Below are 21283 nucleotides of genomic sequence, written 5' to 3'. Positions count from 1 at the left end.
ATTATACATCTAGATATTTGAATTTCCAAATCATTCATTTCTGAGTAATTTCCCAACATTCTTCTTCTGAAGATCGGGCATGGAAAAAATTGTGAATATTCGAAATGTGACTTTGGGAAAGAATCAAATAGTTAAAACATTGTGGGCTGATCAAATGACTACGCTACCATTCAGCTCTGGTCTCCACAAACAGGGACCAGATGGAACAGCACTCATGGGGGGTCTCCCAGAGAATCGGAGGCACCCAGGTGCATGCCCTATGGGCAGGGAGGTACCCTGGCCCTGCTGGTGCCACCCAGGAACCCTGGCACTGCCAGCCGCACACCCTGGCAGTGCCACCTGGGTCCAAGCCTGGCACTGTAAAGATGCCCAGGTGGCCCTGTCAGTAGGCAGGGGCACTGCAAGGCTACCAGATGACACTGCTAAAGTGTCCAGCTGGCATTTTATGAGTGGCGGCAATCGTGACACGGCTTTCTGATCGGGCGAGCGAGCGAAGCTCCTCAATGCAGAGAACGGGGCTATGTGCAGCTTCAGCTGGGTGTTCCCGCTGAGCACCCCACCCCTGTCTAACGTGAGTGCCGTTTGATAGCGCTGTGTTTCTCAGCACTGTGAGTGCCGTTTGATAGCGCTGTGTTTCTCAGCACTGTGAGTGCCGTTTGATAGCGCTGTGTTTCTCAGCACTGTGAGTGCCGTTTGATAGCGCTGTGTTTCTCAGCGCTGTGAGTGCCGTTTGATAGCGCTGTGTTTCTCAGCACTGTGAGTGCCGTTTGATAGCGCTGTGTTTCTCAGCACTGTGAGTGCCGTTTGATAGCGCTGTGTTTCTCAGCGCTGTGAGTGCCGTTTGATAGCGCTGTGTTTCTCAGCACTGTGAGTGCCGTTTGATAGCGCTGTGTTTCTCAGCACTGTGAGTGCCGTTTGATAGCGCTGTGTTTCTCAGCGCTGTGAGTGCCGTTTGATAGCGCTGTGTTTCTCAGCACTGTGAGTGCCGTTTGATAGCGCTGTGTTTCTCAGCACTGTGAGTGCCGTTTGATAGCGCTGTGTTTCTCAGCGCTGTGAGTGCCGTTTGATAGCGCTGTGTTTCTCAGCACTGTGAGTGCCGTTTGATAGCGCTGTGTTTCTCAGCACTGTGAGTGCCGTTTGATAGCGCTGTGTTTCTCAGCGCTGTGAGTGCCGTTTGATAGCGCTGTGTTTCTCAGCACTGTGAGTGCCGTTTGATAGCGCTGTGTTTCTCAGCACTGTGAGTGCCGTTTGATAGCGCTGTGTTTCTCAGCACTGTGAGTGCCGTTTGATAGCGCTGTGTTTCTCAGCGCTGTGAGTGCCGTTTGATAGCGCTGTGTTTCTCAGCACTGTGAGTGCCGTTTGATAGCGCTGTGTTTCTCAGCACTGTGAGTGCCGTTTGATAGCGCTGTGTTTCTCAGCACTGTGAGTGCCGGGAAACACACAACTAAATGTACTCGGGACTTTCTTCCCATTTAGTTAAATCGTACCCTGAGAAACATCGTATTATTGAACACATTGGAGTTCTTCCTAAAGCCACGGCAGGTTTTTTTTTCTGTCAGAATAACTTTTGTTGTCAAAGAGATGCACAATCATTCTTTAGTCCATTGCTAAGTCCTCCTCAACAGCGGACAGTTTCTGCCTCTCTGCAGAACGCCAATTTCTCTACTTCATTCGTGTGTTCGACACAACTGGTAGCTCAATCATTCTTCGGTGTCCAGAGAATTCCCAATAATGGCTCTGGTGAATTATACCTTTGCTCTGATTTCTGCTTCAACGCACCGTGGTGACTCTTGCAGATGATACAAGGATGTCCGACATAAACATCTCCCATTTCCAGTGATGAATTGGTGCCCAGGACCTTCATAATTTCTTTCTGGTGGGATGGTAACACATGGATGTCATCTGGGCCTCCATCTCCAACCCATTGTTTGTTGGCATTGTGAGCACCCTTCTGCATGAGATGGGTTCAGTTTCATTGCACCATCACATACTTCTTCAGGCTTTGTTAGGATCAAGATGTTTTTTATTAATAAAGAGTAACTTGGTACAGGAGGTTTTGCAGCACTAGTCCTTACATGCTTACTACATGGCTGCTGATGTATTCTGCCCAAGAGAGGACACCCTCTAGGGTGATCACTCACTCTTGGTTCCCATTGGTCTCTCAAGTCAGGTGACCCTCTATTACATTGCTTTGTAAAATCCTTCACTTCTTGAAATGCAAGCATGCCTACCTTAAGAGAACGTTGAAAGGACAGTCCCCCCCCCCCCCCCTCCCCAATTTATTCATAGAATGTGGGTGGTACTGATAAGGCCTTCATTATTGCCATTGAGCAATTGGTGGTGAGCCATGTGTTGTAGGTACTCTCAAAGTGCTTTTAGGTAGGGAATTTCAGCATTTTGACCCAGAGATGATGAAAGAACAGTGATATAATTACAAATAAAGACGATGTGTGGTTTGGAGGGGAACCTGCAGGTGGTGGTGTTCCCATGTCCTTGCTGCACTTGCCCCTCTATATGGTAGCAGTTGTGAGTGTGGGAGGTGCTGTTGAAAAAGCCTTGGCAATTTGCTGCACTGCATTTTGTAGATAGTGCACACTGCTTCCACTCTGTGTGAATGGTAGAGGGAGTGAATGTTTAAGGTGGTGGTCAGGTGCTTCCTTCTGTGTGGTGTAGAGCTTCTTGAGTATTGTTGGAACTGCACTCACCCACGCAAGTAGAGAATATTCCATCACACTTCTGACTTGTGTTTTGGATACAGACTTTATGGAGTTAGGAGCTGAGTTATTTGCTGAAGATTGTCCAACCTCTGACCTGGTCGTGTAGCCACCGTATTTATAGCCTGTCTACTTAAGTTTCTAGTCAACGTTGACCCCAACTGGATGTTGATGGTGGGTGATTTGGCAATGTAATGTAATTCAATGTTACGAGGTGGTCATTAATGGGCGACAAGGTAGCACAGTGGTTAGCACTGTTGCTTCACAGCACTAGGGACCCGGGTTCGATTCCTGGCTTTGGATAGTGCGGAGTCTCCACGTTCACTCAGTGTCTACGTGGATATCTTTCGGGTGCTCCGGTTTCTTTCCACAAAACCCGAAAGACGTGCTTGTTTGGTGAATTGGACACTGAATTCTCCCTCAGTGTACCCGAACAGGCGATGGAGTGTGGCGACTAGGAGATTTTCAGTTACTTAATTGCAGAGTTAATGTAAACCCACTTGCGACATTAATAAAGATTAGCATCGACTCTCTCTTGTTGGATGACGTTACGATCCAGTTGGGACTGTTAGCATTTAAAGAGAAATCTGAACTCCTTGCTTTAACCAACAATACAATGCCGTACAATTTCACATTTTTAAGCAAACACACCAACTTTATTGTATCTAAAAGACTTAAACCAAACAAGTACCATTAACTTAACAATATGGCCTATTACAGCACATGTTAATCACCCAGGTTTACTTCTTATTTACCCCAAGAATTCTCTTGTATGAAACCTCAATCTTAGTTATTTACTTCATTTGCAACCACCCATAGATATGCCTAAAATAGGTGGGATAGTAAGTTGCAATGAGGAAATTAGAAATTTACAATGGAGATAGATAGGTCAGGTGAGTGGGCAAAAATTTGGCAGATGGAGTTTAACGAGGATAAGTGTGAAGTTATCCATTTTGGTCAAAAAAATGGAAGGCTAAATGGAGAGGCACTTCAGAGAGCTTTGGTGCAGAGGGATCTGTGTGTCCTCGTGCATGAATTTCAAAACCAGTATGCAGGTCAGCAGGGAAAAAGGAAGGCAAATGGAATTTGGGCTTTTACAGCTAAAGGGATAGAGTATAAAAATAGTGAAGTGTTGCTGCAACTGTGTCAGGGATTAATGAGACTGCACCTGGAATACTGTGCATAGTTTTGGTCCCCTTATTTGAGGAGCAATGTAATTCCATTAGAAGCAGTTCCGAGGAGATTCACTAGATTGATTCCAGAGATGGGTTTTAACTTATGAAGAGAGATTGAGAAGTTCAGGCCTATACTCTTGAGTTTAGAAGAATGAGAGGAGATCGAATTGAGATATATAAGATGATAAAAGGTATTGACAAAGTAGACATAGAGCGGATGTTTCCTCTTGTGGGGCAGTCTAGAATGAGGTCATAGTTTTAGAATAAGGGACAGCAAATTTAAACGAGACGAGGAGAAATTACTTCTCTTGAAGGGTCGTAAATCTTTAGGTTTCCGTAGAGTGCGGTGAATGCCGGAACTTTTAAATTTGAGATGGTGGGTTGAAGGGTTATGGATAACAGGGCAGGAAAGTGGAGTTGAGGCCGAGAGATCAGCCATGATCGGATCAAATGGCAGAGAAGGCTCGAGTGTTTAAATTGCCTATTCCTGCTCCTAGTTCTTATGATTTTATGTCACAGTCCTCAGCAAAATTCTTCTCAGCTCTAACTGATCCCAGAAGTAACACATTCATTCACAATCGCTTGACCAAGGATATCTCAGTCCCTTGTACTGGTTACTTTTCCAATACTTTCAAGCGAATCTACTGGCTGCTTTCTTTGCCACAAGGCTCTGTGGGTTACTATAAATTCTTCCATTTATTTTAAACTAGGCAATCTTCGAACATCTGTTCCCTCACACAATTCAATTGTAGAATAAGCCTCACCCACACTCCACATGGTGAATGATAGCTGTTTTACTCTGCTTAAAGTGTGGGTCTATCTAACTTGTCATTTACTTTGACTATCTTTTCTCAGTGAATTGCACACACCAGTCCCAAGCTGCAACACCTACTCGGATGGCTGTGTGTCCCTTTATTTTCCATTTCCTTTTATATACCCTCAACGAGTTTCAGTCTGCCCAGAAGTTTTTGTTTGCAAACCTTTGGTTCAGTTTTTGTTTCCTTTCTTCAGTTGGTCCATGCATTAAGTTTCTCCATCTACTCTTTTGTAGCTCTATCTCTCCCATTTAGACCTGTTAAGTGCATTAACCCCACGCTGGTTTAAATTGTATTTAACCCATTTTCAACAGTTCCCATTTGAATTCTTAAAACTACAAGTTATATTCTAAAACTAAAAGGCATATTCTAAAATACCATGAACTAGATATTCACAACCATGGTTATTAACTGGCATTTCTATGACAGAAATATCACTTGCCATTGATCAGTCCAAGCTTGAATGTTGTTGGGGTGCTGCATCCTGTGGGCATAGACTGCTTTGGTCATAGATGTGAGAGAGTCATGTGAAAAGCTTCAGATAATCAAGTATACAGTATTTCTTTCTAACTGATAGAATCCAGGGGGTACTACTTGAACATGTATGCCAAGCATGGCACATTTGCCTCTGTGATTTGATGATAATAATTGTTGTTGAAGTCAGACCACCTATCTTGGCTGCCCTTGTCAAAACATTGAACCTCTTTTATTGCAATGGTATTCTGGGGGTCAAGTAATGTTCCAGATTCTTTCTGGGTTATCCCAGCAACACATTTTGCAGTCTCTTTTCTCCACAGCCGCATCTTGGGTGGGATCCTCTCAGCCCGGGGCCGGGTCGGAGAATCGCTGCGACCGGTGCTAATCGCGCCACGCCGCCCCGGCGCAATTCTCCGCAGAGTGGAGAATCGGAGCTGGCTGGGGGCCACTCTATGGGGCCCCCCGGTGATTCCCGGCCAGGGATGGGCTGAGCGGCCGTATCAAAAAGCCTGAGTCCCACCGGCACTGTTCTAGCCTGGCCTTACCCGGCGGGACCTCGGCCTGGAACGGTCCACTGGCGGTCTGTGGGGAAGGGAGGGGTATGACCCCGGGGGGGCCTCTGCTGTGGCCTGGCCCGCGATCAGGGCCTACCTATTGGCAGGCCGGCCTCTCAGGCTGGTGGAGGAGGGAGCCACTGCGCATGCGTGCGTTGGCACCGGTGCCACTGCGCATGCGCGGACACCACGGTGCCCAGTTGACGCCGAGATCGGCAGCTGGAGCGGCGTGGATTGCTCCAGTGCCAAGCCAGATCCCTGTAGGGGCCAGAATTGCTGATCCTGAGGCTATGTTGACACCGTTGGGAAACGCGACTGCGTTTACGACGGCATCAACACACAGCCTCAGGATCAGAGAATCCTTCCCCCATACTCAAAAGGCACTCCATCTGATTATCTGTAAAAATTAGTGACTCCTTCTCTTCTTGCTGTCATTTGCAGTTCAGGAATGAGGATACTCACCTGTAGGTGCATTCTTGGGAGAGACTCGAACTAGGGGACAGATATCATTTGAAAATAAGTAGTCTCCGCTTTAAGACATGGATGTGGAGGATTTCTTCCTCTCTGAGGATAATTAGTCTGCGGAATTCTCCTCCTTGGACAGCAGCGGGGCAGGATCATTGAATATATTCAAGGCGGAGTTAGATAATTTTTAATAGACAAAGGAATCCTGTGTAATAGGGGCAGACAGGAAAGTAGGGTTGAGGTCACAACCAGAACCGGCCATGATCTTATCGAATGGCTTGAGAGGAGGCTCAAAGGGCTGAATGACCCATTCACAAGTCATGTGTTCCCATGTTCTTTAAATTACTTCACGCCATTTTCCTTTATCCCCATAGAGTCCTATTTTCAGGATCCCATTGGACACTTCTGCCATATTATTGGCAGGGCTCCCAAACACCTTCTGCCAGCATTGTTCAAATGATCTGATACCAGAACTTTTAACAAGATGATCTTCATTTTCACCAGGTGTGCTGAAGAATTTCCCCCTCCCTCCCTCCCTCCCTCCCCTCCCACCCTTTCGGAGAGCAGGTCGCTGAACTCGAAATTTCAGGGCCAAGGTTGCTGCTGCTCACTTACACAGCTAGATATTTTCAGAAATGTTTCTGCACTTCAGTTGTTCTCCATTCATGATAACCACCTGAGCATAATCTTCCCAAACTGATTTAGTGATATTTTGGAAACCGGAATGAAATAAAAAATGGAGAGGATGCATTTCAGTATTTGTATCCTGATTATAACTGCTTGCTTCGTTTATTAGAAGTTTAAAACATTCACAACTATGGGTACAAAAATTAGAAAATCGACAACCATTCAGCCAAACTGTTAGAACACAGTATAAATTACACGTAATACATAAATTCTATACACAGATAAATTAGCCAGAATATCAACATTTCCATTAATAATCTCATACAGCAGTATAACAAAGAAATCAATTTTCAAATACCACAGCTGCAATTTCATCTTTTTAACCAAATAAAACATACAGATACAAAACTGTAGAAGGAATCATGCTATTTTGACTCTTTATAGGATGAATTTGACAATAAAACAGATATTCAAGTGAGAAATGTCAGATTGGCAAGTATGTACCAGCACAACGGAGAACTATACACATTTTAAGCCTCATGACACTGGTGAAGCAGTGCGTCCAATTACAGCCAGCAATTTTGCCAAATTCACCACCACCTGGGGGACAGATCGATATCAGCTGTGTACTTATGAGTGGTTTGTGGTTAACCCCATCTGATTATGAAAGTAATTGACATACAATTTACAAAAAACTTGTATGTAAAACAAAGTGCTTGCAGCAAATGGATGCAGGGCACAGATGATCAACATGATATTATATATATATATATATATATATATATGGCATCAGTCATATAGTACTAGTTTGTCAAATATGTGACACCATTTACAATATGCGCTACAAAAATATCTTCCACTTTAATAACAAATAAATGCCATTATATATGTATGTCACTACCATGTGTTTTCAATGGCTTTAGTTTCCAGAATTTTTATTAACTGTGGAATCATACACAATATGTTCTAGATTAAATTTTGCCTTGATATTCATTACCACCATGTCTGCAGAGATAACAGTCAACAATATGAATAGTTTTCTTTTATTATAAATAAAGTAGTATGTGAAAATTACATTTACGTCACAAAATTAGCACATTGTGGGCGATGGTATGTTTCTGCCAGATTTAAATCCGATGTAGTATAATAAACGTTTATGGAGATTTAACATTACATCTGTAACATTTGTTCACAAATAGTGTAACTGTTAAGAAAAGGTTATGGAAATTTATCAGGTTTAAACAGGTTGTCTTAATCTGTGATTTAATGTGAACAGAGCATACTGACAAATGGCATTTTATAACTCCAAATCTTTCCCATATCTCAAATGGCCCATAGGGAAGTCAGATTTATATTTATATTTACATTATGTATTTCTGTATTGTTTAAATAATGTTAGTGATGAATTGTATCATCTAATCTTGCTAAGCAAGCAAGTTAAAAATGTCACAATAATTCATGTCTCTTGAATGAGACATTTTAAATGCATGCATATGATCAGATCAGGTACCCATTTAGTAAATTATTACAAAACAAAACGTGTGCTCGACAGAATTTCCAAGTAATGTCCACAACTGAATGTCAGTCTAGTAGAATCTCCCGGCTGTGGAAGTTTTGTTTTCCAGTTGAGATACCTTGCACAGTAAATCTTTTGCTTCTCGAGTTCAGTCCACATGTTCAAACCTATTTCAGGTAGAATTCAAAACATGAGCAATCCAGTGCCCAGAATATTAAAAAAAAAATGATGTATTCACTGTCACATCTATTCAAAGTTTGAGAGAAAAGTGACTTGCATGTCCTGAAGTCTTACTTGTCTAAATCCGTCACATATTTCAGTTTTCTGTAGGTTTGTATTATCCAGTTTTCCATTAATAGGATCTGTATAATTTAAATACTGCTTGTTATAGAGACAGGTTGGAGTGGGGACTGTTCTTTTCTCCCTGTTATCTGTATAATTCTGACTGGTGAATCCTGCTCACCAATGTTCACAAGAAAAGCTAGATCACTGCTGGTTTCTGAAGTCAGTAGTGCAAGTTGTGATCTCTATAGATTTGTATTTTACGGCTTCCATACACTCATGTCTTTCCTAAGAGCGTTGATCTGAAACAAGATACAGAAAATTAAAAATAAGGGATATCAGATTCATGAAAGTACTTTGCATCCTTTAAATTATCTAAAGCATTAAAATCATGTTGGATTTTCCCACCAGCCCGTCATGTTTATTTCGGCGGCAGAGGCGGCCCGCCAGTGGAACCTACCGATCCTGCCATTGTCAATGGGATTTCCTGAATATTTGAATGTACTCATAAAAACCTTTATCTAAGCTTAACAGATAAATCCACTAACCCAGGTGATGGGAAATCTAGAGATTTAGTAGGGTTGCATTTAGTACTATGAAATATTAAACAGCTCCCAAATTATCAAAGTTCACCCCTACTGAATACTTTAAAGTAATTATGTTCTTCTAGGATTTATTCTAGGATTCTCTGGGAAGCTAGGGAGGAGATTGCTGAGCCTTTGGCTTTGATCTTTATGTCGCCATTGTCTACAGGAATAGTGCCAGAAGACTGGAGGATAGCAAATGTTGTCCCCTTGTTCAAGAAGGGGAGTAGAGACAACACCGGTAACTATAGACCAGTGAGCCTTACTTCAGTTGTGGGCAAAGTCCTGGAAAGGTTTATAAGGGATAGGATTTTGTCATGTGAGAGTACCTTTAAGAAATGGATGTTTAAGCAATGTACCTTTAAGAAATGGAGCAGCTCATAGTACTGAAGTGATGTCAGAGGGTGGGGATGGCTGAGTTGAGCTCACTTCTGCTTTTTGGGAGTTTTAGTTTCAGTTTTGAGAAAAAGAGCTTGGGTGTGTCTGTGTTTGCAGTGAGCTGGATCTGCGGTGATCTCTGCCAGGAAAGACTATCTCTGAATTATTTGGGTGATTTAAACTCATAATAGTAATGTCTTTAACCTGATGTGTTTCTGTTAAGTCTTTTGGAGGTTTGAAGGAACATTTTGAGGGATTATTTAGTGTTGTATTATTTTCGGGGTTATCTTTGAAGTAAGGGGTGGTAAGTGATCCAATGTTTATTTAAAAAGGTTAAGTTGAATTCATGGAATAAACATTGTTTTGTGTTTAAAAACCCACGTGTCCATAATTGTAATACCACACCTGGAGACCAAGCCGTGTGCTTCAAAAGCAACAATACATTAAAGGGAGAGGTTGGTTGAACTCCATGATACATTTCGGGGTTCTGAAACTGCCGCTCCCATAACAATTCATAATCATCTAGAAAGGAATAATTTGATTAGGGATAACCAACACGGTTTTGTGAAGGGTAGGTCGTGCTTCACAAACCTTACTGAGTTCTTTGAGAAGGTGACCAAACAGGTGGACGAGGGTAAAGCAGTTGATGTGGTGTAGATGGATTTCAGTAAAGCGTTTGATAAGGTTCCCCATGGTAGGTTATTGCAGAAAATACGGAGGCATGGGATTCAGTGTTATTTAGCAGTTTGGATCAGAAATTGGCTCGCTGTAAGAAGAGAGGGTGGTGATTGATGGGAAATGTCCAGCCTGGAGTTCAGTTACTAGTGATGTACCACAAGGATCTGTTTTGGAGCCACTGCTGTTTGTCACTTTTATAAATGACCTAGAGGAGGGCGTAGAAGGATGGGTGAGTAAATTTGCAGATGACACTAAAGTCAGTGGAGTTGTGGACAGTGCGGAAGGATGTTGCAGGTTACAGACGGACAGAGATAAGCTGCAAAGCTGGGCTGAGAGGTGGCAAATGGAGTTTAATGCAGAAAAGTGTGAGGTGATTCATTTTGGAAGGAGTAACAGGAAGACAGAGTACTGGGCTAATGGTAAGATTCTTGGTAGTGTGGATGAGCAGAGAGATCTCAGGTGTCCATGCACATAGATCCCTGAAAGTTGCCACCCAGGTTGATAGGGTTGTTAAGAAGGCGTACGGTGTGTTAGCTTTTATTGGCCTTTTTCCTCGAATGGTGATGGCTAGCACGAAGGGGGCATAGCTTTAAATTGAGGGGAGATAGATATAGGACAGATGTCAGAGGTAGGATCTTTACTCAGAGAGTAGGAAGGGCGTGGAATACCCTGCCTGCAACAGTAGTGGACTCATCAACATTAAGGGCATTTAAATGGTCATTGGATAGACATATGGATGATAAGGGAATAATGTACATAGAACAGTACAGCACAGAACAGGCCCTTCGGCCCTCGATGTTGTGCCGAGCAATGATCACCCTACTCAAACCCACGTATCCACCCTATACCCGTAACCCAACAACACCCCCTTTAACCTTACTTATTAGGACACTACGGGCAAGTTAGCATGGCCAATCCACCTAACCCGCACATCTTTGGACTGTGGGAGGAAACCGGAGCACCCGGAGGAAACCCACGCACACACGGGGAGGACGTGCAGACTCCGCACAGACAGTGACCCAGCCGGGAACCGAACCTGGGACCCTGGAGCTGTGAAGCATTTATGCTAACCACCATGCTACCGTGCTGCCCAATGTAGATGGACTTTAGAGTGGGTTCACAGGTCGGCACAACATCGAGGGCCGAAGGGCCTGTACTGCGCTGTAATGTTCTATGTTCTATGTTCCTCACGTAACGCATTGCATTTCAGACCAATTCATTGTATGTGAAACACTTTGCAATGTTTCTGATATATCTGATAACTTGCAATATACATGAAAAAATCTTTTGCCTGCTATTGAAATTGTCATGACATCTATAATAAATGCATAATATTCAAAGAAATGTTTGAAATATAAAAAAAAAAGTTTGAGGAAGAGTCTCATACGGACTCGAAACATTTAACTGTTTCTCTTGCCACTGATGCTGCTAAACCAGCTGAGCTTTTCCAGCATTTATGGTTTAATTAAAAAAAAACAGATTTAGAGTTTACCTTAAAGTTTTCCATCTGTCTTTTTCAAGCTGGTTTTCTGGACTTTCACTTTCGTATGATGCCAAATACAAACCTTTGAGTAGGAAATGGATACAATTTCTGTTAATATATTGGATCAAAGCTGCCGATCAGCTTTATTTGCTATTCCTTTCAAATGTAACATCTAACTTGTAGTGAGAGAACAATGAACGGTTGGCACAGTGGCACAGAGGTTAGCACTGCTGTCTCACAGAGCCAGGGACCCGGGTTCAATCCCGGCCTTGGGTGACTGTTTATGTGGAGTTTGCACGTTTTCCTAGTGTCTGCATGGATTTCCGCCTGGAGCTCCCATTCCTCCCACAGTCTAAAGTTGTGTAAGGTTAGGTAGGATTACGGGGATAGAGTGAGGGGGGGGGGGGGGAATGGGAATAGAGTGGGAGTGGGAATAGAGTAGGCGGGGATGGGAATAGAGCGGGGGTGGGAATGGGAATAGAGTGGGAGGAGAATGGGAACAGAGTGGAGGGAGAATGGGAATAGAGTGGGGCGAATGGGAATAGAGTGGGGAATGGGAATGTCCTAGGGATTGGTTTAGCACAGTGGGCCTCCCCGAATAGGCGCCGGAATGTGGCGACTCGGGGCTTTTCACAGTAACTTCATTGAAGCCGACTTGTGACAATAAGCAATTATTATTATGCAAAATGAGCTCAGGGTCACAGCATATCATTTGGTACCAACTAAATTTCACTTCACAGCAAGTAGCAAGTTTAAGAGATGGATTTTCTATTTAGGAGTCAAGTGGTGGCAGGATGTGATATCTGGTCATCCTCTGGCTCTCCCCCACCCCCAACCAATTATTTTGTATAGGTGTCATTACGGATGCAAACTTCTAGTAGGATTCCCAGTGACAAGATGCAGCCTACTGTTGCAAGGCTTTAAACTCCTTTTTGTAGTGCAGCAGGGCCAGGGCGGGATTTTCCAGCCATTCCTACCAGAAGGATCTGAACATGTCTCACTACTGTCCTTTCCCTACTACATCCATCACCATCCTGCTCAACCTGCTCAATTGTGGGTGTGTTAGCAGAGAAAAATTCAGGTATAAAAATCTTCGACCCTCTGCATGGGGGTGCTGTACTACTATTTTGTCAACTTACTTTAAATAATGTAGCATAAAATATGACTTTATGAATAATTTAAAAATCAAAAGCTTACCATCCTCAGAGAAGACAGGGGCTGTGTGAAGATAATTAATGATATTTTGATCATCTTCAAAAGGACACGACACTTGTTTCCACATCATAAATTCTCCTACTTGTTTTGCCAATTCTAGAAATTTCTATAGAGATAGAAAAAAACAGGTTATTCTTCATGGCAAGATGTAAAATCTGGTTTAAAATTTTAATAATTTGAAGTAACGGTATTAGATTAAAATATGTTTCTGTCTGGTGATCTGAAATTGGTTGTATTTACATATATAAAGTACAACAAAAATGTTATTTCTGTTGAATTTAGAGAGCAGAGCTTCGGGGCCGTGATTCTCCGAGCCTCCACGCCGCAATCGTGCTCGGCGTGGAGGCGGAGAATTACTGCCAATCGCCGGCGAGCAGTCAACACGGCGCTGGTTGGGGGCCATTGAAAGAGGCCCCCGCGGCGATTCTCCGCCGACAACTAGCCGAGTTCCTGCTGGCGTGGTTCACTCATGGTTCCACACGGCGGGAGCTCGGAGTAGCAGCTGTGGACCCTGCTTGTGGGGGGAGGGATCCGTTACCGGAGGGGGGGGGGGGGGGGGGGGGGCATCTCCAGGACGGCCAGGCTCGCGATCGGGGGGCACCGATTGGCGGGTGCGCATGATCTGGGGGGGGGGGGGGGGGCCTATATTGTCGGGGCCGGCCAGCGGTGTGTGGGTCCGCGTGGACCTGTGGCCGGACGTGCAAGGACTACTCCGGGGCCCTGCAAGCCCTCTGCAAAACAGAGAATCACTCTGGACTTTCTTGGAGAAAGTCCAGAGTGATTCGTGCCCGTTTTCCCGCAGGCGTGGGTACATAGCCCCATTATCAGAGAATTCCGCCCAAGACTTCTTGAATATTTTGCTGCGGAATCATGAAATCTACAAAACTAGACCGTTGAGGTCAAGGTGTTTAATTGTACAACTTATTTTCTCTCAGATTTCCTTGGCCAAGCACAAACTGGGGATAAGACCATTGGTAGATGACTTGTCACACGCACGCTTTTGCCAATGTTGCTCTGAACAGATGGCTATACGTGCATGAGAGGAGCTTGCGTTGGCTCGCTTTCTATTTTCCATAATTTCTGGATCTCCTAAACAATAGTCAGTAGACTCCCGCAGGAAGGGTATTCGCCCTGCTGTTCTGTGGTGCCAAACATTGGCACACCAACACAATGCAGGAACAGGCTGGGAACACTAGGAGCAGAAAACCAGAGGGATGGAGGGATGTAAAATGTAATGCTTTAGTTTTTCTGTCTAAACAACAAGATGTGGAGATGCCGGCGTTGGACTGGGGTGAGCACAGTAAGAAGTCTTACAACACCAGGTTAAAGTCCAACAGGTTTGTTTCAAACACGAGCTTTCGTGCTCCAAGGAGCCGTGCTCCGAAAGCTCGTGTTTGAAACAAACCTGTTGGACTTTAACCTGGTGTTGTAAGACTTCTTACTGTAAACAACAAGAGGAGGAGGTGGCTTGAACTGCTCGAGGGCACTTACTTCATGTATTTAAAGTATTTAAAATAAACTGGGCTTAGGGTGGTGGGCTTTTTTCCTTCATACTTTCATGGTTTGTTCCATCAATGTCCTGCTTATTGTTGAGCGTCTCTATAAATACCTGCACAGCACCACTCAATAGGTGACTGATTGAAGTGAATTCCTGCTTCTCCTAAACCTGCTTTGTTTTAAGGACGGTCGAGTGCTTTTTTGGAAAATATTTTTACCATAATATTTAGCAATTTATATTCAAAACATGCATTAACACAGAACAATTAACCCCCTCCCCAACCTTCCCCTGCAACAGTATAACTTAGTTACTAAGTCCTCCCCCGCCCCGCCAACAGCTATCAGTGACCAGCTCTTTAAAAGTACAATATAAAAGGTTGCCATCTACAGCAAAACCCTTCCACTGACCCTCTCACAGCAAACCTAACCCTTGTGATGCAAAGACACCATCAATTGACCCAGCCGTGCCAAGGTGCTTGGTGGTATAGTCGACCCCTACCCCAAGAGGATCCAACCTCCTTGCCACCAGTGAGGCAAAGGCCAGGATGTCTGCCGCGCCCACATCCGGAGCTCCAGCACAACTGAAACCCCAAATATCGCCTCTAATGGGCAAGGTACCAACCCAATGTTCAGGATTGCCGACATTTTCAAAAAAAAGGACCTCCAGAAGCCCACCAGCTTTGAGCATGACCAGAAAATGTGCACATGGTGAGCTGGGCCCCCCCCCAAACACATCAATCATCAACCCCTTCAAAAAAACAACTCATTCGAGCCTTCATGATGTGCGCCTGGAACACCACTTCTAACTGGATGAGACTCAGCCTCACACAGGATGAGGTGAAGTTCACCCTCCTCAGTACCTCACTCCAAACCTCCTCCTTCAAGATCGGCCCCAACGGGCAGCACTGTGGCGCAGTGGTTAGCACTGCTGCCTCACAGTGCCATGGTCCCAGGTTCGACCCCTGCCCTGGGTCACTGTCCGTGTGGAGTGTGGTGAATGTGTAACCACTATAAATTCACACTGTACATTACTGTGTCCCTGTGGGCCGTTGCGCAGCTCTGCCCACAGGGGCAGATGAGGAGCATGTACAGGGCTCTGCCCTTGGCTCCGCCCCCAGCAGGAAGTATAAGTGCTGCGGTCCTGCGAGTCCGCCCTCAGTTCAGTATAGTCGCAGGCAGGCTCAGTTGTAAGCCGATTAAAGCCACAGTTACTTCAACTCGTGTCTCTGAATGAATTGATGCTCGCGTCATGGAGTTTACACATTTGCCCCGTGTTTGCGTGGGTTTCGTCCCCACAACAAAGATTTTTATAAATGTTTTTTTATTGGGTTTTTGAAGGTATAATTACCGTTAAGTACACAGGATAAGAAACATATATACACACACACACACACACAGAAGAGAAGGGCACACCCAAACATTCCAAAGAGAAGAAAATAGTACATAGTAAAAAAAAAAAAAATGAAATAGGATAACTGGTAAGGTATTGTGCACCAGCTCGACAGCAGCAGCTCTGTACACCTGGCAAAATTATTTACAATACGTAAGTAGGCGACTGTTTGCGGGGGGGGGGATTGGGGAGGCAAATACAAATTTGGGTGCCGGGGAGATAATTAGTGTGCGATAATTGGCTGTGTTTCGTGTTGTTGTCGCCTGCTTCTCTCGGACGGAACTCACTGCCGTCTCACGCTCGCCTCCGCTTCTGCTGCTCCTCCCATCCTCTGTCTTTATTTTCCTCGTTCCCCGCTCCTGGAGAGGTCATGCTCATTTTGGTATCCCGTGCCTTCCTTCCGGCTCCCATTTCCCTGCCCCCCCCACCTTGCTGGTTCTCCTCTCTCGTATCCCCCCCTCCACGGTTCGCCTTTCTTTCCTCAGGTTTAGCTGTCTGTCTCTTCCCTTCCCCTCCCCTTCCCGGTCTATCTCTCCCTTTCATGCCTTGGCTACTTACCCCTGATTCTTGGCTACCTAGCTATTCTTCCTCTTGTTCGTTGGCCACAAACAGGTCCCGGAACAGTCGCGTGAATGGCTCCCACATTCTGTGGAAGCCATCGTCCGACGCTCGGATGGTGAATTTTATTTTCTCCATTTGGAGAGATTCCGAGAGGTCGGACAGCCAGTCTGCAGCTCTGGGTGCTGCTGACCTCCAGCCAAACAGGATTCTACGGCGGGCGATCAGGGAGGCAAAGGGAAGGGCACCCACTCTCCTCCCCAGGAATAGATCTGGCTGGTCTGAGACCCCGAAGACCGCCACTATCGGGCATGGCTCCACCCTCACCCCCACCACTTTCGACATTGCCTCAAAGAAGGCTGTCCAGTACTCCACAAGTCTGGGGCAAGACCAGAACATGTGTGCGTGGTTGGCCGGGCCTACTTGGCACCGTTCACATCTATCCTCCACCTCCGGGAAGAACCTACTCATACGGGTTCTTGTTAAGTGGGCTCTATGTACCACTTTTAGCTGCGTCAGGCTGAGCCTTGTGCACGTGGCGGTGGAGTTGACCCTCTGCAGTGCTTCGCTCCAGAGTCCCCACCCTGTCTCAATCCCCAGGTCATCCTCCCATTTCTTTCTTGTTGCGTCCAGTACGGTGTCGGCCCTTTCTATCAGTCGGTCATACATGTCACTACAGTTTCCTTTGTCTAGTATGCTTGCGTCCAGAAGTTCTTCCAGTAGTCTCTGTCTTGGCGGTTGTGGGTACGTCCTTGTCTCCTTTCATAGGAAGTTTTTAAGTTGTCGATACCTTAGCTCGTTCCCCCTGGCTAGCTGAAATTTCTCTGTCAGTTCGTCCAGTGTTGCGATCCTGCCGTCCGTGTATAGGTCCCTGACTGTCAGTGTCCCTCCGTCCTGTCCCACCTTTTGAAGGTGGCGTCAGTCAGTGCTGGTGTGAACCTATGGTTCTTGCAGATGGGAGCTTTGTCCGACATTTTGGTCAGGCCACATTGCTGTTGCAGTTGGTTCCAGGATTGGAGGGTGGCTGTCACCACCGGGCTGCTGGAGTGTTTTTTGGGTGGGGATGGGAGTGCTGCCGTGGCGAAGGCCCGGAGGGAGGTCCCCACGCAGGAGGCCTCCTCCGCACGCACCCACTGGCCTCTGGCTCCTTGATCCATCCCCTTATTCGCTCCGCTGTCGCCGCCCAGTGGTAGAATTGTAGGTTCGGGAGGGCTAGCCCCCCCTCTGGATTTTGTTTTTGTAGGACCTTCTTTGGGATCCTAGCATTTTTACCCCCACAACACAAAGATGTGCAGTGTAGGTGGATTGTCCAGAGCATGTCTCTTCCTCCCCCCCCAACGACCCCGGCTATCCGCTGCATACTGCTTTTTAAATAAACAGAGTGCTTTTTAAATAAACTTTTTACTCCTGCATTTCCATCTGAGTTTTTGTTGCCTTTCAATGTAACCTAGCTTTTTGACATCACTCTGAAGCAGTAACCATGGGCATTCGTTGGAATTTAGTATGCACGGACTTCCAAAAGGTGTTTGACACGCACGCACACACGCACACACGCGCACACGCGCACACACACACACACGAAATTTAATGCAGAGACATGTGAAGTGAGACATTTTGGTACGAAGAACAAGGAAAGACAATATAAAACAAATAATACAATTCTAAAGAGACCGGATGACATTAATAGGTGTACAAATTGTTGAAGGTGGCAGGGTATGTTAAGAAAGCAGTAAATAAGGCATATGGATTCCTGGGCTTTTAAATAGGACCATAGAGAGCAAAAGCAAGCAGGTCATGGTGGACCTTTACCAAACACCGGTTTGTCCTCAACTGGAGTACTGTGGCCAATTCTGGGCACCACAAAAAAGTGGGCGGCATTAAAAAGGTTGCAGAAAAGATTTAAGGTTGATTTGGAGGATGAGTGTAGATTGGCAAAGCTGAAGAAGTTTTCCTTACGAGAAAAGAAGATTTAGAGGAGAATTGGAAAAATATTCAAAATCATAAAGGGTCTAGACAAAAAATAGAGATAGATTCTTTCATTGGTGGAAAGGTTGAGAACTAGAACATACCAAATGAAGGAGATTGATAAAAGAACCAGAGGTAACATGAAGAAATCTTTTTTCTGCAGCAAGTGGTTGGGATCTGGAACGTGCTGTTAGAGAATGTGGTGGAGGAAGATTCAATTATGGCTTTCAAAAGGAAATTGGATAATTACCCAGAGTGAGAAAATAATTGCAGGGCTATGGTAGGGAGACTGGGACTTGCGGAATAGCTCTCAGAGAGACAAAGTAGATATGATGGGCCAAAGTACCATTTTCTGTGCTGGAGTACTATGTACAATTCAGGACACCATACTATAGGAAGGATTTGAATGCATTGGAGAGATTGCAGAAGAGAATAGTTCCAGGGATGAGAAACTTTCGTTGGGAGGATAGATTGGAAAGATTGGAACTGTTCTTCTCAGAGAGAAGGCGGCTAAAAGGAGGTTTGATCAGGGTGTTCAAAGTCATGAGGGATCTGGATAGACTAGATAGGGAGAAACTGTTTCCACTCGTAAAAGGATCAAGAGAGAGGGCACAGATTTTTTTTTTTTTAAATTTAGAGTACCCAAATCATTTTTTCCAATTAAGGGGCAATTTAGCATGGCCTATCCACCTACCCTGCACATCTTTGGGTTGTGGAGGCGAAACCCACGCAAACACGGGGAGAATGTGCAAACTCCACACGGGATCGAACCTGGGACCTCGGCGCCGCAAGACTACAGGGCTAACCCACTGAGCCACCGTGCTGCCCTTGAGGGCACAGATTTAATGTGATTTGCAAAAGAGGCAAATGCGATGTAAGAAAAAGCTTTTTTTTACACAACAAGTACCTTGGGTCTGGAATGCACTGCCTGACGTGTGGTGGATGCAGGTTGACTTGAGGCATTCAAGAGGGCTTCAGATAATTATTTGAATAAAACCAATGTGCAGGGGTATGGGAAAAAGGCAGGGAAATGGCACCAAGTCATGATGCTCGTTTGGAAAGGTGGTGCAGACACGATGGGCCAAATGGCCTCCTTCTGCGCTGTAACAATTCTGATTCTTTGACCATTCCATGATTATGTCATTTTCTCTCATCCTTTAGGAGCTGGAGAACAATTTCAGAGAATTAATAATAGGAAAGTTGCCTGTAGTGAAAGCAGTTGGGACAGATCCATCATTACCCAAGTATGCCACAGGCCCTGCCAGAACTCCTTGGCCACACTAGAGGAATTGAAGAGAGGCTTCTTTCCCCAGGTCATGATTATTCCTGCAAATGCCAGGTTTATTCCATCAGCAGAAATATAGCTTTAGAAGTTCAAGGTGCACACATGTAGAGATAAACATGTGAATAGATTGTACACTAGTATAGCAATCAATGATTGATTGTGAAACAAAGTAGCTGCATGTGGCACCAGTTTGAGTAATTGTGGCTTTGCATGTTTTCCAGGTTTACAATTTCGAAGCCCCTCCCATGTTATTTTTTATTTACTTATTTTTTACAGCCAACTTGTAAAGGAGGAGACCAGAACTGTCAAAATGTGAGCAGAGTTTTCAGAGCCGGTTGCTGGATGTGGATTAGCCTGAAGCCTCCTCAGTGTGATGGAAACTCTTCATAAAAAAGTTTCATTTTTCCAGCTTTGTAGTTACAGAGCATCAAGCAAACAGGGAGAAACCTTGGGAAGAGCTGCATAATGGTAATAAAGGGACAGCAGTGGCTAAGTCCAATTAATTGTTTATGTTGAGTTAACACAGCATGATGCAGGTATGCACTCTACTGAGTGCCTTCTTCATTTGTTCAAAGTTGTAACTATTTATTAACATGAAATAGGGGACTTGAATAGCACAGCAAACTGGGAATTTGGGGCTAATAATATCTGGATTATCAAAGATTTATAATGAAGTGATTAATTAAGGGTATCTGTGGCATCTGGTGACTTCTCACAAGAAGCAATATTCCTCCTCTGTCCCTGCAGACAGAAAACCTAATTGCCATCCAACCTCAGTTCATCTTCTCCCTGGAGAATGACTTAATGAAATCATTTTTAGAAACTAAAGACACAGATCATATATTCTGACAATGGGGAAGCACAAAGGTAAATCATATGGATTATGCTTCCAACAAATACCATCTGGATGAATAATATTTTGGTTAAGTGATATTTTAAAATATGACAGCTGCTGTCAAATGGAAAAAATGAATATTGTTGGGAAGAAATGGTGTTGTGTACAGGAGTTATGTTTTGAAACCGTTGTCAATGAGCACAATAGTTCCTTACTGAGGGTGTGGACAAAGTATGGGTGGGGGTTTCTGGCAAGTCAGCCTTCCATTTATTGCAGTTGATCTTATTTTACTGCATCTTGCTCAATCTGGGGTGGCATAGTTGAAAGTGAGAGGTGACAACGGACCATCTCCTGAATCACATCACAGAGTTGGCAACCCTAACTGACAGGGCTTGTGAACGATTCTATGTGATGCTTTCCCCAGTGGGCACTTAGGAAGCCCCAAGGCTGGTACACGATGAAATGAGATGCCCACATCATTGTACAGCAGCATTTAAGTTGTATTATGAACCCCACTGTGGTACATAGTCTTTAATTTTTTGGAAACGTGAGCAACAAGTAAGAATCAATGTTCAAAGGATTCCAAGTATATTCAGCCCTTATAACAGAAATTGGACAACGTAGAAATCTGGTGATATCTGTGACACTTACCTCAAAATTGACATGGCCGTTAGGAAGACGGTTTGCACAACCCTCATTTAAGAAGTAAATGTCTTTGATCAGCAGGCTGAAGAATGGGATAACAATCTAGAAGATAGCAAATTATGATATCACCGTAATTTTCCATTTA

The 21283-nt window shown here is 44.6% G+C and overlaps 1 protein-coding gene across 6 annotated transcripts in view; it reads right to left on the bottom strand.

Moving 5' to 3' along the window:
• Positions 1 to 6956: 6956 nt before the first annotated feature.
• Positions 6957 to 21283, bottom strand: part of LOC119965254 (ras-GEF domain-containing family member 1C-like) — a 250134-nt gene continuing 235807 nt past the window's right edge. For all 6 annotated transcript variants that reach the window (XM_038795746.1, XM_038795748.1, XM_038795749.1 and 3 more), the window contains 4 exons: positions 21145 to 21240; positions 12946 to 13069; positions 11758 to 11830; positions 6957 to 8927 (listed from right to left, as the gene is read on the bottom strand). In XM_038795746.1, the coding sequence (XP_038651674.1) occupies positions 8903 to 8927; positions 11758 to 11830; positions 12946 to 13069; positions 21145 to 21240 (318 nt within the window). In that variant the 3' untranslated portion in view covers positions 6957 to 8902. The remainder of the gene's footprint in view (positions 8928 to 11757; positions 11831 to 12945; positions 13070 to 21144; positions 21241 to 21283) is intronic.

Source organism: Scyliorhinus canicula, chromosome 4 (assembly GCF_902713615.1).
Source record: "Scyliorhinus canicula chromosome 4, sScyCan1.1, whole genome shotgun sequence".
Taxonomy (NCBI): domain Eukaryota; kingdom Metazoa; phylum Chordata; class Chondrichthyes; order Carcharhiniformes; family Scyliorhinidae; genus Scyliorhinus; species Scyliorhinus canicula.
Note: the sequence above shows the minus strand (reverse complement) of the source record. Positions and strands in the feature narration are given on the sequence as shown.